Source organism: Salmo salar, chromosome 12 (assembly GCF_965601325.2).
Source record: "Salmo salar chromosome 12, fSalSal1, whole genome shotgun sequence".
Classification (NCBI taxonomy): Eukaryota; Metazoa; Chordata; class Actinopteri; order Salmoniformes; family Salmonidae; genus Salmo; species Salmo salar.
The window spans coordinates 6,937,738-6,954,484 of NC_138302.1; the positions used below are offsets into that span (position 1 = coordinate 6,937,738).

Here is a 16,747-nt window from a genome sequence, read left to right on the forward strand (position 1 = left end):
AGATGTCTCAAAGGAGTGTGCAATTGCCATGCAGGAATATCCACTGGAGCTGTTACCAGATAATTAAATCTTAATTTCTCTACTATAAGCCACCTCCAATGTCGTTTTAGAGAATTTGGTGATCGGTGATCGGCAAACTTAATGATGGTGTTGAATTCATGCCTGGCCGTGCAGTCATGAGTGAACAGGGAGTACAGGAGGAGCTTGAGTAAGCACCCCTGAGGGGTCCTCATGTTGAGGAACAGCGAAGTGGAAGTGTTTCCTACCTTCACCACCCGGGGGCAGCCTGTCAGGAGTCCAAAACCCAGTTGCACAGGGCGGGGTTCAGACCCAGGGCCTTGAGCTTAATGATGAGTTGAGGGTACTATGGTGGTGAATGCTGAGCTATAGTCAATGAACAGCATTCTTACATAGGTATTCCTCTTGTCCAGATGGGATAGGGCAGTGTGCAGTGCGATGGCATCGTCTGTGGATCTATTGGGGCAGGAAATTGAAGTGGGTCTAGAGTATCAGGTAGGGTAGAGGTGATATGATCCTTGACTAGTCTCTCAACGCACTTCATGATGACAGAATGAGTGCTACAGGACAATAGTCATTTAGTTCAGTTACCTTTGCTTTCTAGGGGATGGGAACAATGGTGGACATCTTGAAGCATGTGGGGACAGCAGACTGCGATAGGGAGAGATTGAATATGTCTGTAAACACACCAGCCAGCTGGTCTGCGCATGCCCTGAGGATGCGGATAGGGATGCCCTCTGGGCCGGCAGACCTGAGAGGGTTAACGCTTAAATATCTTACTCAAGTCGGCCACTGAGGAGAGCCAAAATAAATTCTTCAGAGTTCAAGTAACAGACACATCTCAACATCAACTGTTCAGAGAAGACATCGTGAATCAGGCCTTCATGGTCAAATTGCTGCAAAGAAACCACTACCAAAGGACACCAATGAGAACAAGAGACTTGCTTGGGGAAAGAAACACGAGCAATGGACATTAGACTGGCGGAAATTTGTCCTTGATGAGTTCAAAGTTGAGATTTCTGGTTCCAACCGCCGTGTCTTTGTGAGATACAGAGTAGGTGAACGGATGATCTCTGCATGTGTGAATCCCACCGTGAAGCATGGAGGAGGTGGTGTGATGGTGTGTGGGTGCTTGCTGGTGACACTGTCAGTGATTTATTTAGAATTCAAGGCACACTTAACCAGCATGGCTACCTCAGCATTCTGCAGTGATACACCATCCCATCCCAGGTGTGTTTGGACAATGACCAAACACACCTCCAGGCTGTGTAAGGGCAATTTGACCAAAAAGGAGTGATGGAGTGCTGCATCAGATGACATGGTCTCCACAATCACCCAACCTCAACCCAATTGAGATGGTTTGGGATGAGTTGGACCGCAGAGTGAAGGAAAAGCAGCCAACAATTGCTCAGCATATGTGGGACCTCCAAGACTGTTGGAAAAGCATTCCAGATGAAGCTGGTTGAGAGAATGCCAACAGTGTGCAAAGCTGTATTTGTATTAGTCGGGGACAGCCCTACTGGGAACAGATACCAGTGGGCAGATCTATTTTATTTGTTCAAACTAAAGTACAGCACTTACTTTGATGAGTCAAATCTGATCCTTTCTTCTCTTCTCCTCCTCTCACAGTTCCACTCAGCCCCGTTGTTTTCCTGCAGTCCACCAGCAGCATAGACAACCTCTTCATATCCAGCAGTAAGGCGCTACCGGGAGAGGCATGACACGGGGACTCCGGGAGGGTGGAAGGCCTAGCGTTGTCCTGGTAACCATAAAGAGGGGACACAGACACATATCATTATGGATGCTGATGTCACTGTTGTCATAAAGTGCTTTACAGAAACCCAGCCCAGACCCTGATAGAACAAGCTGTATGCTAGACCAGACCAAGCTGTACCATCTTGTGTTCTGATCTGGAGAGACTCTTCTCTGCCTCATCAGCATCAGGATGTTGTTGATGCTCCCCAAAGGATCCACGATAGTCATGTCTCTCTCCTGTGTGAATGAGAACATCAAACAAATGATAAACTTATGACCTATTGCAAACACAGAGTCTTACAAGAGGCATTAATATGTCTAAAAAGGGCCTAAAATGGCCACATTCATCATGATTTTATAAAATATTGTTTGTGTTGTGAATGTAAAAGGATCGTTCCACTAAATGGGTGCCTTTTGTGTCCCTTTGATATTTTAAGTATAAATGATGCTCCAATATTATATTTCAAAAGCCTGTTATATTAGATGAGGTGCACTTTAATATAGACCACGTGGAGAACTCAATACATCTAATTGAAAAGTCCCCAAAATATATGTACCAATGGCGGATTGTCCCTTAATTCCTACAGTACTGAACAACATATTCAAGTGTAGAACTTCAGTTGAATGCCCATTTAAAACCACACATTAGTTCAACAACTGCATAGTTTGTGCCCGTTTTTAAGACAATACTCACTGGTGTTAATCGGTACTTCAGTCTCCTCCTCCTTTTTCACTCCAAAATGTTCTTCCTCTTTTTTCACTACATTCCCTTCTTTCAATGTTATGGCATCTTTTTCCTTTTTCATTCTGAAAGCTTCTTTCTCTAATTTCACCAGAGCTTCTTTCTCCGTCTTGCTTAGTGAACTCATGCTCCGGGAGATTAGCCTAGTGCAGTGCAGTATCAAGTTAACACATTTGCTAATTTAACAAGCAAATTACGTTTAAATGAACTAGTAGATAGATAAACAGAAGTATGTTCAAAACACTAAGAGTAATATACACAAGATAGGTCTAAAACGCTTCAATGAATCGGTTTTATGTTCGCTAGCAAAGCACCACGTTGGTTAAATCAGTAGTCTGTTGTCGCTGTTGAAGAAGCCTCCAGTTCCGTCCACTAGATTATACGTCACGCAAGAAGCATCACCTGAAATACTCACATCGCCATCTGCTGACTGGAGTGGGCAACACAGATTGGAATAAAATCTCCATTACAATGTTTATTCTGTCAAGCAATGTCATGACAAGTAATTTAAAAACAACCAGATGTTTTCTGTTACTTCTTACAGCCAATATTTTCCTCCAGGGCTGACCTGCCCATTAGGTAGGATTAGGTGACAGATTGAAGAGGCATATTCAGAGATAGATTGACCAAGGCTCATCGCTAACAACGCATAATAACACCTCACATAATGCTGCCCAAAAACAATGAAAACTTCTCTCACCCAGTGGCATATGGACTATTTAGGTGAGTGTAGGTGTTACCACATGAAGCAGTGCCCACTTTGTTAAAGGCTACATGGACAGATAGGGCTCTACCTGTGTAGAACACATGACCCTTTACCCTTCCTGTCTCTAAAGTGTCCTTTTGGGTGGTGGTATAATTTGGATTAACTTTTCCTCATAGTTATTCTGAACCCACTGCCTGCAAGTCGTCGTTAAATTAGCCTCAGTGATTTGTATTTTCCTTCAACTTTTTGAAGATGAAACAGCCAGGAACTGCCCCTGTCTGAGTGCATTTGTCTACCACTATGTGTAGCTGTTAGCGATGATGCTAATGATAACCATCTTCTGGTTGATGGAAAAGCTTTCCCAAAAACCTTGTCAATTAACTAAAAAGTAGTCTATGCCTACCTGGCAGAATGATATCATGACTATTTGCATCAATCCAGTTGTGATTTGTTCATCAAACTCTGCAATCACGTGTGCTACTAAGACTCCACTTACCAAGCAAGGCTCTTGCTGGTGCCACTTGAATTAAAGGGAATCTACACCCAAAAATGAAAACGTCATAGATTTTTCTCAGACTTCAAAAGTGGTCTCTTGATGTGGTTTAAGTATTGTTGTGGACTTAGAACATCCAATGTTGTTGTTTTTCTATTAACAGTGTGATTTGGAGAGAAAAACAGGGACAAATCAGAAACCTGGAATCACTAAATGTAGAAAACAGAATAATAAATAAATAAATGGAATTAGGTAAGAAAAATTCAAAAAGATTTGATAGAGATGTTATATATAGATAGAGATGTTATAGGGCCCTAAATATTCTATACATTTTCTCTCATTACTGTATTATTTAGAGATAGTGCAGAGTAACAGCTGTATCCTGAAGTGACCTTTAACCTCTCTGCTCCACAATACTTCTTCCACTGGATCAAAGCTTCAGCCAAGTAGGATACATGATAGTGGTAACACATGGAGTAGGGTTGGATATAGTCATGGTAGGATACATGATAGTGGTAACACATGGAGTTGGGTTGGATATAGTCATGGTAGGATACATGATAGTGGTAACACATGGAGTTGGGTTGGATATAGTCATGGTAGTGGTAACATGATAGTGGAAACACATGGAGTTGGGTTGGATATAGTCATGGTAGGATACATGATAGTGGTAACACATGGAGTTGGGTTGGATATAGTCATGGTAGGATACATGATAGTGGTAACACATGGAGTTGGGTTGGATATAGTCATGGTAGGATACATGATAGTGGTAACACATGGAGTAGGGTTGGATATAGTCATGGTAGGATACATGATAGTGACAACACATGGAGTTGGATATAGTCCTGGTAGGATACATGATAGTGACAACACATGGAGTTGGATATAGTCATGGTAGTCCATACCAGGTGGAGATGGCTCCAATATGGAGTTGGGGGACCAGGGGGAGATGGATCCAGTATGGAGTTGGGGGGACCAGGGGGAGATGGATCCAGTATGGAGTTGGGGGGGCCAGATCTTGGGATCTCCATGACGAGAACCGTTGTTAGAGCAGAAACTGTCTGCTGTGAATTATAAGTATCTTTCATACTAATGTTAACCTTGTGACCCGTTCTATACATCTGGTGATTGTCATGTAGACTGAAGGAGGATGGACTTTGCTATAAAATGCTGTGGCTCAAACCAGCTCGTTGAGTTCTCAGTGGTCACCTCCAGGGGTGATATAAAATGTTGTGGCTCAAACCAGCTCGTTGAGTTCTCAGTGGTCACCTCCAGGGGTGATATAAAATGCTGTGGCTCAGACCAGCTCTTTGAGTTCTCAGTGATCACCTCCAGGGGTGATATAAAATTCTGTGGCTCAAACCAGCTGGTTGAGTTCTCAGTGATCACCTCCAGGGGTGATGACCGACCAGCTCCATTACTGCACTAATTAAATAATAAAGTTTACTTGTTTTGAAGAAATGTAAAAGTCTCTCCTTTTGATTACAATAATTCCACCACAATGGTCAAGAGGTTGTGAACCCAGAGGGGCCCTTGAACACATGTTGTGTTTAGGTACATATATGTTTTCTGTTTATGAAGGAATAAATGATTGAGAGGATATAGACCACAAAACAAGATAATTTTAGTCTTTAACAATGTGCCCTTTACTAATGACTTAAACAGATCATTTTACCCAGGAGTGGGACAATATTCCACAGGCCACAATCAACGGCCTGATCAACTATAGGCAAATGACGGTCACATCAGATACTGACTGGTTTTCTGATCGTGCCCCTACCATTTCTTCAAGGCATCATTGACCAACAGATGCATATCTGTATTCCTAGTTATGTGAAATCCATAGATAAGGGTCCAATTAATTTATTTCAATGGACTTTTTCCTTATATGAACTGTAACTCAGTAAAATCTTTGAAATTGTTGCATATGGAGTTTATATTTTTGTTCAGTATTTACATACATACACATCCTGTCGGGCTGTATCTGCTATATATATATATATATATATATATACACACACAAAAACATATATGGGGGATTGGAAATTATGCAGACAATTACATTGATGGAAGCTACAATCTATGTTCCATATTAAAGCTGATCTTCCCCCTAGGACCAAGGACTTTTTTTCTGAAAATGAGAGCATGTACGGTATGATACAATCTATATTGTCAAACAAATCCATAAACACAATCCACTATATTACATGCAGTACAGAAAACACTTCAAAGTCAATACACATTCAGACTCTGGGGTCTACTGGCCCTGCACCTGTCATATGTCCCACTGTTCAGAGGCCTTCATCTTCCCTATGTCCTACTGTTCAGCCAACATCTGTCCTAAATCCTGCTGTTCAGCCTACATGGGTCCGATGTCCTACTGTTCAGCCTACATCTATCCTATGTTCTACTGTTCAGACTGTGTGTAATCGTTCATGTCTTTTAAGGTTACATAAGTGGGTAAAACTCCTTCCACATTGGGAGCAGTGGTAAGGCTTCTCCCCTGTGTGTATTCTCTCATGTGTTTTCAGTTTACATAAGTGGGCAAACCTCTTTCCACACTGGGAGCAGGGGTAAGGCTTCTCCCCTGTGTGTAATATCTCATGTGTTTTCAGGTTGCATGAGTGGGTAAAACGCTTTCCACACTGGGAGCAGGGGTAAGGCTTCTCCCCTGTGTGTAATCTCTCATGTGTTTTCAGGTTACATAAGTGGGCAAAACTCTTTCCACACTGGGAGCAGTGGTAAGGCTTCTCCCCTGTGTGTATTCTCTGATGTGTTTTCAGTTTACATAAGTGAGCAGAACTCTTTCCACACTGGGAGCATTGGAAAGGCTTCTCCCCTGTGTGTATGCTCTCATGTTTTTTCAGGTTGCTTTTCTGGTTAAAACTCTTTCCACACTGGGAGCAGTGGTAAGGCTTCTCCCCTGTGTGTATTCTCTCATGTTTTTTCAGGTGCTCTTTCTGGTTAAAACTCTTTCCACAATGGGAGCAGAGGTGTTGTCTTTCTGGTTTGGACTTCACTGGCTCTGGTTCCTCTGAGTCTGGTCTTTCTCCTGCCAAAGACAAAGTGTTCATTTAAATAGAGACCTGAACGAAACCTCCACATGACAAAACGGCCTTGCTACGAGGGTAAATCCTAATCAGATCCCTCAATAATCTGAGGCCAATTTGAACAATCTTGGTGTGATAAAAAAAAAAAGGTTGTAGAGCTTCCTGGTAATTACTAATAATATTTTATAAGTCAGATCACAAAAAACTAGACAGTTCTAAGACACTCAAGACAAAAGACGTCGCTGGATTCCAATCGATCAGGTGGTTGTAAATATATAACTCTCATAGCTGTATGATACAGAATGTGACCTACGCACTTCCTTAAACCTAAAATAAGTAAATAAGTAATTTTAAGTGGAAGTCCAAAACTTGTTTTTACGTCGAAGACACAAAGCACATCAGTAAAATCTCCCCGTTGTTGAAAGGGTTCCACACATGCTGTTTAAATGGCCCAATTTCTTATTTAGAGTCTGAAAAGGCTTGTTCATTCACGTCATGAATTCCATATGACACCATCATATGTTTCTAAAACTGATAGTAACTATACTGAACAAAAATATAAACGCAAAGTGTTGGTCCCATGTTTCATGAGCTGAAATAAAAGATTGAAGAATTTTTCCATACGTACAATAAGCGTATTTCTCTAAAAATTGTGCACAAATTTTACATCCCGGTTAGTGAACATTTATTCTTTGCCAAGATAACCCATCCACCTGACATGTGTGGCATATCAACAAGCTGATTAAACAACATCATTACACAAGTGCACCTTGTGCTGTGGACAATAAAAAGGCCACTCAAAAATGTGCAGTTTTGTCACACAAAAATGCCACAGATGTCTCAGAGGGAGCGGGAAATTGGTATGTTGACTGCAGGAATGTCCACTGGAGCTGTTGCCATGGAATTTTATGTACAGTACCAGACTCACCTACTCAAGGGTTTTTCTTTACTTTTACATTGTAGAATAAGAGTAAAGACATCAAAACTATGAATAAACATAAGGAATCATATAGTAACCTAAAGTGTTTAACAAATCAAAATATATATTAGATTCTTCAAAGTAGCCCCCCCTCGCTTTGCACATGCTTGGTATTCTCTCAACCAGCTTCACATGGAATGCTTTTCCAACCAGTCTTGACGGAGTTAACACATATGCTGAGAACTTGTTGGCTACTTTTCCTTCACTCTGCGGTCCGACTCATCCCAAACCATCTCAATTTGGTTGAGGTCGGGGGATTGTGGAGGCCAGGTTATCTGATGCAGCACTCCATCACTCTCCTTCTTGGTCACATAGCCCTTACATAGCCTGGTGTTGTGGTGGGTCATTGTCCTGATGAAAAACAAATGAAAGTCCCACTAAGCGCAAACCAGAAGGGATTGCGTAATCGCTGCAGAATGCTGTGGTAGCCATGCTGGTTAAGTGTGCCTTCTAAATCAATCACTGACAGAGTCAACAGCAAAGCACCCGCACACCATCACACATACGGAGATCATCCATTCACCTACTCTGCGTTTGAAACCAAAGATTGCATATCGATTGTGCTACCAGGGGTAGCAAAACCCTGGATCATTGTTATTCTAACTTCCGCGACACATATAAGGCCCTCCCCTGCCCTCCCTTCGGAAAAGCTGACCACGACTCCATTTTGTTGCTCCCAGCCTATAGACAGAAACTAAAACAGGAAGCTCCCGCCTTCAGGTCTGTTCAACGCTGGTCCGACCAATCGGATTCCACGCTTCAAGATTGCTTCGATCACGTGGACTGGGATATGTTCCGCATTGGGTCGAACAACAACATTGATGAATACGCTGATTCGGTGTGCGAGTTCATTAACAAGTGCATCGGTGATGTTGTACCCACAGTGTCTATTAAAACATTCCCCAACCAGAAACCGTGGATTGATGGCAGCATTCGCGCAAAACTGAACGCGCGAACCACTGCTTTTAATCAGGGCAAGGTGACCGGAAACATGACCGAATACAAACAGTGTAGCTATTCCCTCCGCAAAGCAATCAAACAAGCTAAGCATCAGTATAGAGACAAAGTGGAGTCGCAATTCAACGGCTCAGACACGCGAGGTATGTGGCAGGGTCTACAGTCAATCACAGACTACAAAAGGAAAAGAGAATTGCACCCCTTCTGAAAAAACCTACACTCGATCCCTCCGATGTCAACAACTACAGACCAGTATCCCTTCTTTCTTTTCTCTCCAAAACTCTTGAACGTGCCGTCCTTGGCCAGCTCTCCTGCTATCTCTCTCAGAATGACCTTCTTGATCCTAATCAGTCAGGTTTCAAGACTGGGCATTCAACTGAGACTGCTCTTCTCTGTGTCACGGAGGCTCTCCGCACTGCTAAAGCTAACTCTCTCTCCTCTGCTCTCATCCTTCTAGACCTATCTGCTGCCTTTGATACTGTGAACCATCAGATCCTCCTCTCCACCCTCTCCGAGTTGGGCATCTCCGGCGCGGCCCACGCTTGGATTGCGTCCTACCTGACAGGTCACTCCTACCAGGTGGCGTGGCGAGAATCTGTCTCCGCACCATGCGCTCTCACCACTGGTGTCCCCCAGGGCTCTGTTCTAGGCCCTCTCCTATTCTCGCTATACACCAAGTCACTTGGCTCTGTCATATCCTCACATGGTCTCTCCTATCATTGCTATGCAGACGACACACAATTAATCTTCTCCTTTCCCCCTTCTGATAACCAGGCGGCGAATCGCATCTCTGCATGTCTGTCAGACATATCAGTGTGGATGACGGATCACCAGCTCAAGCTGAACCTCGGCAAGACGGAGCTGCTTTTCCTCCCGGGGAAGGACTGCCCGTTCCATGATCTCGCCATCACGGTTGACAACTCCCTTGTGTCCTCCTCCCAGAGTGCTAAGAACCTTGGCGTGATCCTGGACAACACCCTGTCGTTCTCCACTAACATCAAGGCGGTGACCCGATCCTGTAGGTTCATGCTCTACAACATTCGCAGAGTACGACCCTGCCTCACACAGGAAGCGGCGCAGGTCCTAATCCAGGCACTTGTCATCTCCCGTCTGGATTACTGCAACTCGCTGTTGGCTGGGCTCCCTGCCTGTGCCATTAAACCCCTACAACTCATCCAGAACGCCGCAACCCGTCTGGTGTTCAACCTTCCCAAGTTCTCTCACGTCACCCCGCTCCTCCGCTCTCTCCACTGGCTTCCAGTTGAAGCTCGCATCCGCTACAAGACCATGGTGCTTGCCTACGGAGCTGTGAGGGGAACGGCACCTCCGTACCTTCAGGCTCTGATCAGGCCCTACACCCAAACAAGGGCACTGCGTTCATCCACCACTGGCCTGCTGGCCCCCCTACCTCTGAGGAAGCACAGTTCCCGCTCAGCCCAGTCAAAACTGTTCGCTGCTCTGGCACCCCAATGGTGGAACAAGCTCCCTCACGACGCCAGGACAGCGGAGTCAATCACCACCTTCCGGAGACACCTGAAACCCCACCTCTTTAAGGAATACCTAGGATAGGATAAAGTAATCCTTCTAACCCCCCCCCTTAAAAGATTTAGATGCACTATTGTAAAGTGGTTGTTCCACTGGATATCATAAGGTGAATGCACCATTTTGTAAGTCGCTCTGGATAAGAGCGTCTGCTAAATGACTTAAATGTAATGTAATGTAATGGAAAACCAGCCCTGTCGCGGCCCACGATGCCTTGCTCCCAGACAGACTAAACAAGTTTTTTCCTCGCTTTGAGGACAGTACGTGCCACTGACAAGGCCCGCTACCAAAACCTGCGGGCTCTCCTTCACTGCAGCCAATGTGAGTAAAACATTTAAACGTGTTAACCCTCGCAAGGCTGCAGGCCCAGACGGCATTCCCGGCCGCGTCCTCAGAGCATGCGCAGACCAGCTGGCTGGTGTGTTTACAGACATATTCAATCAATCCTTATCCCAGTCTGCTGTCCCCACATGCTTCAAGAGGACCACCATTGTTCCTGTTCCCAAGAAAGCTAAGGTAACTGAGCTAAATGACTACTGCCCAGTAGCACTCACTTCTGTCATCATGAAATGCTTTGAGAGACTAGTCAAGGACCATATCACCTCCACCCTACCTGACACCCTAGACCAACTGCAATTTGCTTACCGCCACAATAGGTCCACAGACGACGCAATTGCCATCACACTGCACACTGCCCTAACCCATCTGAACAAGAGGAATACCTATGTAAAAATGCTGTTCATCGATTACAGCTCAGCATTTAATACCATAGTACCCTCCAAACTCGTCATTAAGCTCGAGACCCTGGGTCTCGACCCCGCCCTGTGCAACTGGATCCTGGACTTCCTGACGGGCCGCCCCCAGTTGGTAAGGGTAGGTAACAACACATCCGCCACACTGATCCTCAACCCGGGGCCCCTCAGGGGTAAGTGCTCAGTCCCCTCCTGTACTCCCTGTTCACTCATGGCCAGCAACGACTCCAACAACATCATCAAGTGTTCCGATGACACAACAGTGATCACCGACAACGACGAGACAACAACTGTAATTGTGTGATGTGGGGATGCAGGGCAGCGTTCATATATGGTTGATTCCGTCGGAAAGTCAACCTGAACAAGTGTAACGGAGGTAAGAACGTGCTGCAAGATCACTCCACAGCTAGCTTGAAACGTCACAGATGGAGCTATCCAACTGGTACCTTTTGTATAGCTTCAATAGCGGTCACGTGTGTTGAGAAGCAGAGGATCACTAGTTTGAGTCCAGTATGGGGACAGTGGAGGAAACTAAACTGTTAGCAGCACACTGGCGTCAGTTACACATGAAATTAATCAAGTTAGTCATTTCCAAATGAAACCATGTTCTGTCAGGTCTATATGTTGGAGTTCAGGCTTTATTTGACCTGTTAAAGTAGGAAATGTAATGAATTTTGTCCATTACAGAGAGTCTCACAAAAAAGCTTTTCATTCAATCATATTTCATGGCTTTTAGAAAAGGTGGACGGAGCTTGTTTAAAAATATATATTTGCCATTTTTAACAAGTTCTGTAGATCAGATGTTAATGAAGCAATACAGACCACATTGAAGTGTCTGGAGTTTAGTTTGTGTGTTCTACAGTCTTGTGAAGATAAGGGGGTTGACTGGGACAGACAATGTAACATCCATAATGACTTGAGAACATTATTACATCAGATCATTGAAACTTTCTCTCTAAATCTAACTTTCATCAAGGTTTTATATGGTCTACTGGCTTCTCTCTTTTCATTGGCAGAATCCTTTTTCAGTGTTATGATATTCATAACATCCATATCCACCAGTCTATCTTCATGTCAACTATTTTTACTGTTATTTTTTATTTAACCTTTAACTAGGCAAGTCAGTTAAGAACAAATTCTTATTTACAATGACGGCCTAGGAACAGTGGGTTAACTGCCTTGTTCAGGGGCAGAACGACAGATTTTTACCTTGTCAGCTCGGGGATTCGATCTAGCAACCTTTCGGTTACTGGCCCAACGCTCCAACCACTAGACTACCTGCCGCCCCAAAACTAACAGAACTCTGTTCATTGGCAGAATCCTTTTTCAGTGTTATAATATTCATAACATCCATACCCACCAGTCTATCTTCATGTCAACTAACAGAACTCTGCTGGTTGTCCTGGTAACAGATACCAGTGGGCAGATCTATTGTATTTGTTCAAACTAAACTACAGCACTTACTTTGATGAGTCAAATCTGATCCTTTCTTCTCTTCTCCTCCTCTCACAGTTCCACTCAGCCCCGTTGTTTTCCTGCAGTCCACCAGCAGCACAGACAACCTCTTCATACCCAGCAGTAAGGTACTACCGGGAGAGGCACGACACAGGGACTCCAGGAGGGAGGAAGGGCTAGCGTTGTCCTGGTAACCATAAAGAGGGGACACAGACACATATCATTATGGATGCTGATGCCACTGTTGTCATAAAGTGCTTTACAGAAACCCATCCCAGACCCTGATAGAACAAGCTGTATGCTAGACCAGACCAAGCTGTACCATCTGGTGTTCTGATCTGGAGAGACTCTTCTCTGCCTCGTCAGCATCAGTATGTTGTTGAGGCTTCCCAGAGGATCCACAATAGTCATGTCTCTCTCCTGTGTGAATGAGAACATCAAACAGGTGGTAAACTTACGACTGTCTATTAAAATCATAAGGTCTTACAAGAGACATTAATATATGTAAACTGGGCCTAAAATGCAAATGTTAAAGGGTTGTTCCACAAAACGGGTGTATTTTGTGTCCCTTCAATATTTTAAGTTGAAATTATGCTCCAATATTGAATTTTAAAAGCCTGTTGCATGAGATGAGGTGCACTTTAATATAGACCACAAGGAATATTCAATAAATCTAATTTAAAAGACCCCAAAATATATGTACCAATGGCAGATTGACCCTTTAACAATTCCTACAGTACTGAACAACATATTCAAGTGTATAACTTCAGTAACTTCAGCCCCTTTAAAACCACACATTAGTTCAACAGCTGCATAGTTTGTGCCCCTGTTTTTAAGACAGTACTCACTGGTGGTAATCTGATATTCTGTCTCCTCTTTCACTCCCAAAACGTCTTCCTTCTTCACCTTTATTGAGATAGCGTCCTCTTCCTCTCTAAAAGGTTCTTTCTCTTCTTTCCCTATAACAACCTCCTCTTCCTCCTTTTTCATTCTGAAAGGTTCTTTCTCTTCTTTCACTGTAATATCCTCCTCTTCTTTCACGACAATGTTCAAATCCAGAGGTTCTTTCTCCGTCCAGTAGACATCCTCTTCTTTAACAGGGGAGGAGTAGTTTAGTGAACTCATGGTCAGGGATGTTAGCAAGTTAACTAGCCTAGGACTAGGCTTAGTATCAATATATAACAAGTTTGCAAATTGAACAAACAAATTAGGTTGAAGTTAACGTCAACTGAACTGTGTTAACAACACTGAGATAAGCTAATGTACATTAACATGGTCTAAAGCGCCAATTTTTCAGTTTTATGTTGGCTAGCAAGCTACCGACGTGGTTGAAAGAGTAGCCGTGTTGTTGTTCCTGAAGAAGCGTATCGTCCAGTCCATTATACGTCCAGTCCGTTATACGCCATTTGTCGCGGTTGAAGAAGCCTTCTGTCCTGTCCACTAGATTATACGTCACGCAAGAAGCGTCACCTGAAAGACGCACATCGCCATCTGCTGGCTGGAGTGGGTAACGCAGTTTGGAAACAATAGTTACTACACTTTTTGTATTGGAAAGAAAGTCATAATAATTTAACAATAAACTGATATATTTTCTCTTACGTCTTACAAATAATACTTTCCTGTACACAGACGTAGAAGCTTAATATGAATATGTAGATTATAATTAAATACTTCTATGAATAGGTAGTGTGTTAATACACATTTACTCCATTCATTTTTTACATTTGTTTTAATCTAGATGTGACCACACTATCCACTTCAATCAGTGTAGACGAAGGGGGGAGACAATGTTTAATGCCTTGAGACAATTGAGGCATGGATTGTGTATGTGTGCCATTCAGAGTGTGAATGGGGAAGACAAAATATTTAAGTGTCTGAACGGGATATGGTAGTTGGTGCCAGGCCCGCCGGTTTGTGTCAAGAACCTCAATGTTGCTGGGTTTTTCCAGCTCAACAGTTTCCCATGTGTACCAAGAATGGTCCACCACTCTAACAGTGGCGGTCAGTGCCATTTAAAATGAGGCAGGACAATTTGTTTTTTTCATGAACATGGCCTTATTTCTATTACAGCATATTAGATGACTGTCATTCATATTCCATTAACACAGTTCAATGTAACAGTGGTAGGTTAAGGCTACTACATGATACTCACATTTTAACTATAACCATCATGAGGTTGCTCCAACCTAGTCTATGAATGACAGTTTACAACGTGCACACAGGGAGAAAAATGTGAAAAATATATTGGCACATTCAATACTGCCTTGCACTCTTGCCTGCATCTAGCTGATATGGGCTGTAATCATTAGTCCTACAGTTTCAAACAAGAGATTCTATTGGACAAATTCAGGTATGTTTATCCCGGTTTTGTTCCGTTTAAGTAACGTTTGTCAACAGAATCGGCAGAATGAAAACAACCCTGATCACGCGTAAACACAGTTCACTTTCATAACAGCCACGTTGTATTCCTTCTCTCCTCCACTTGTTGTATTCAGCGCATGTGACAAATAAGGTTTGATTTGATTTGACAAATTCAGGTATGTTTATCCCGGTTTTGTTCTGTTTAAGAAACGTTTTTCAACAACAATCATGAATAAACAGTTCACTTTCATAACAGCCACGTTTTATTCCTTCTCTCCTCTTATCACCTTTTCCCTTTGCTTCTGTACTTCAATGCACAACACATCAGCTGTATGTGACCAGGAGAAAAAACCTTTACAAGCCAAACCATATCAAAACTGAAACACACAGCCTACATCGTTGTCACCATATTAGCTAAAGTAACATCATAGTCGACATAGCTAATATAACTAACACGTTAGGGATCCTGCTATAATCATGCAGTAACGTTACAGTATACAGTCAGTAAGCAGTTTAGCACTTACACCGGGCCCCGGTGGCAATACATTTGTAAAACCAAAAGCTTACCCTGACTTGGAAGAGTTCCAGTGTTGTGTTGGATAGTCATAGCCAGCTAGCTAACATTTTTGAGTCACATAGCATCCCTCTGTTTGAGCCGGGTGTTTAAGTAGGCTAAACTTGCTAGCTGCATTTGCTAGCTAAGTAAGTGAAACTGAAAGTGGAAAATAAATGACGAAAACTCTCTGTCTCTCTTTCTACTCCCAATTTGTTCAAAACTGTTCAACTATTGTCTTTTTCTCTCTTTGAGTCAACTACTCACCACATGTTATGCACTGCAGTGCTAGCTAGCTGTAGCTTATGCTTTCAGTACCAGATCTATTCTCTGATCCTTTCATTGGGCGGACAACATGTCAGTTCATGCTGCAAGAGCTGTGATAGGTTGGAGGACGTCCTCCGGAAGTTGTCATAATTACTGTGTAAATCTATGGAAGGGCTTGAGAACCATGAGCCTCCTAGGTTTTGTATTGAAGTCAATGTTCCCAGAGGAGGATGCAAAATACTATGTTTTAATCAATTATTTGGTGACGTGATTATATTTAGTATAGTTTTATCTAAAAAGGATAACTTTCTAAATGTTTTACCATTTTCATTTTTCTGAAAATCACTCAGGAGAATGGGTCTCCCCTTCCTCCTCTGAGGAGCCTCCACTGCACCCAAAGGACATCCAGCCAACAATTGTGGGAAGCATTGGAGTCAACATGAGCCAGCATCCCTGTGGAAAGCTTTCGACACCTTGTAGAGTCCATGCCCCGACGAATTGAGGCTGTTCTGAGGGGAAAAGGGGAGGGTCCAACTCCATATTAGGAAGTTGTTCTAAATGTTTGGTATAATCAGTGGATATATCTGCCGTTTAGCAGACACTTTTATCAAAGGGTTTTGCAGTCGTGTGAAAATGAGATGGAAACCCATTTAACTTGTATTTTTCATTCGGTACATGGGAATGCACTACGTAATCACTCAAAGCCTTTTATCTGCAATAAGTCTGTTTGATAGAAACATTTCTGTACGTATTCACTCAAAGCCTTTTATCTGCAATAAGTCTGTTTGATAGAAACATTTCTGGTGGGAAAAAGCATAAATTGTTTCATGCAGATTTGAGAATATTCACATGAAAATATGTCGCAAATTAATCCAAATCAGATCCCTCAATAACCTGAGGTCAGTTTTCAAACATTTCATCATTTAAAACAATCTTGGTGTGATTTTAAAACAAATTATGTTGTAGAGCTTCCTGGTAATATGTTAACATTAATTATTCATTCTGTTTTAGAAGTCAGAACACAAAACACTAGACAGTTCTATGACACTCAAGACACAGACATCTCTGGATTCCTATCAAGCAGGTGGTTCTAAATATATAACCTTCATAGCTG

The 16,747-nt window shown here is 42.9% G+C and overlaps 1 protein-coding gene across 1 annotated transcript; it reads right to left on the reverse strand.

Moving 5' to 3' along the window:
• Nucleotides 1-5,339: 5,339 nt before the first annotated feature.
• LOC145850297 (uncharacterized) lies at nt 5,340-12,740 on the reverse strand. Its single transcript, XM_082958507.1, has 2 exons — nt 12,462-12,740; nt 5,340-6,769 (listed from the first exon to the last, which is right to left on the reverse strand). The coding sequence occupies exons 1-2, from the start codon at nt 12,565-12,567 to the stop codon at nt 6,132-6,134; spliced, it is 744 nt and encodes a 247-aa protein (XP_082814633.1). The 5' UTR covers nt 12,568-12,740; the 3' UTR covers nt 5,340-6,131.
• Nucleotides 12,741-16,747: the final 4,007 nt, after the last annotated feature.

Excerpts from the sequence above, each read along its gene's own strand:
- LOC145850297 (XM_082958507.1), bottom strand. The coding sequence starts at position 12,567 with ATGAAGAGGTTGTCTGTGCTGCTGGTGGACTGCAGGAAAACAACGGGG. Across the intron at positions 6,770-12,461 it reads ATCAGATTTGACTCATCAAA|GAGAAAGACCAGACTCAGAG; the intron begins GTAAGTGCTGTA and ends TGTCTTTGGCAG.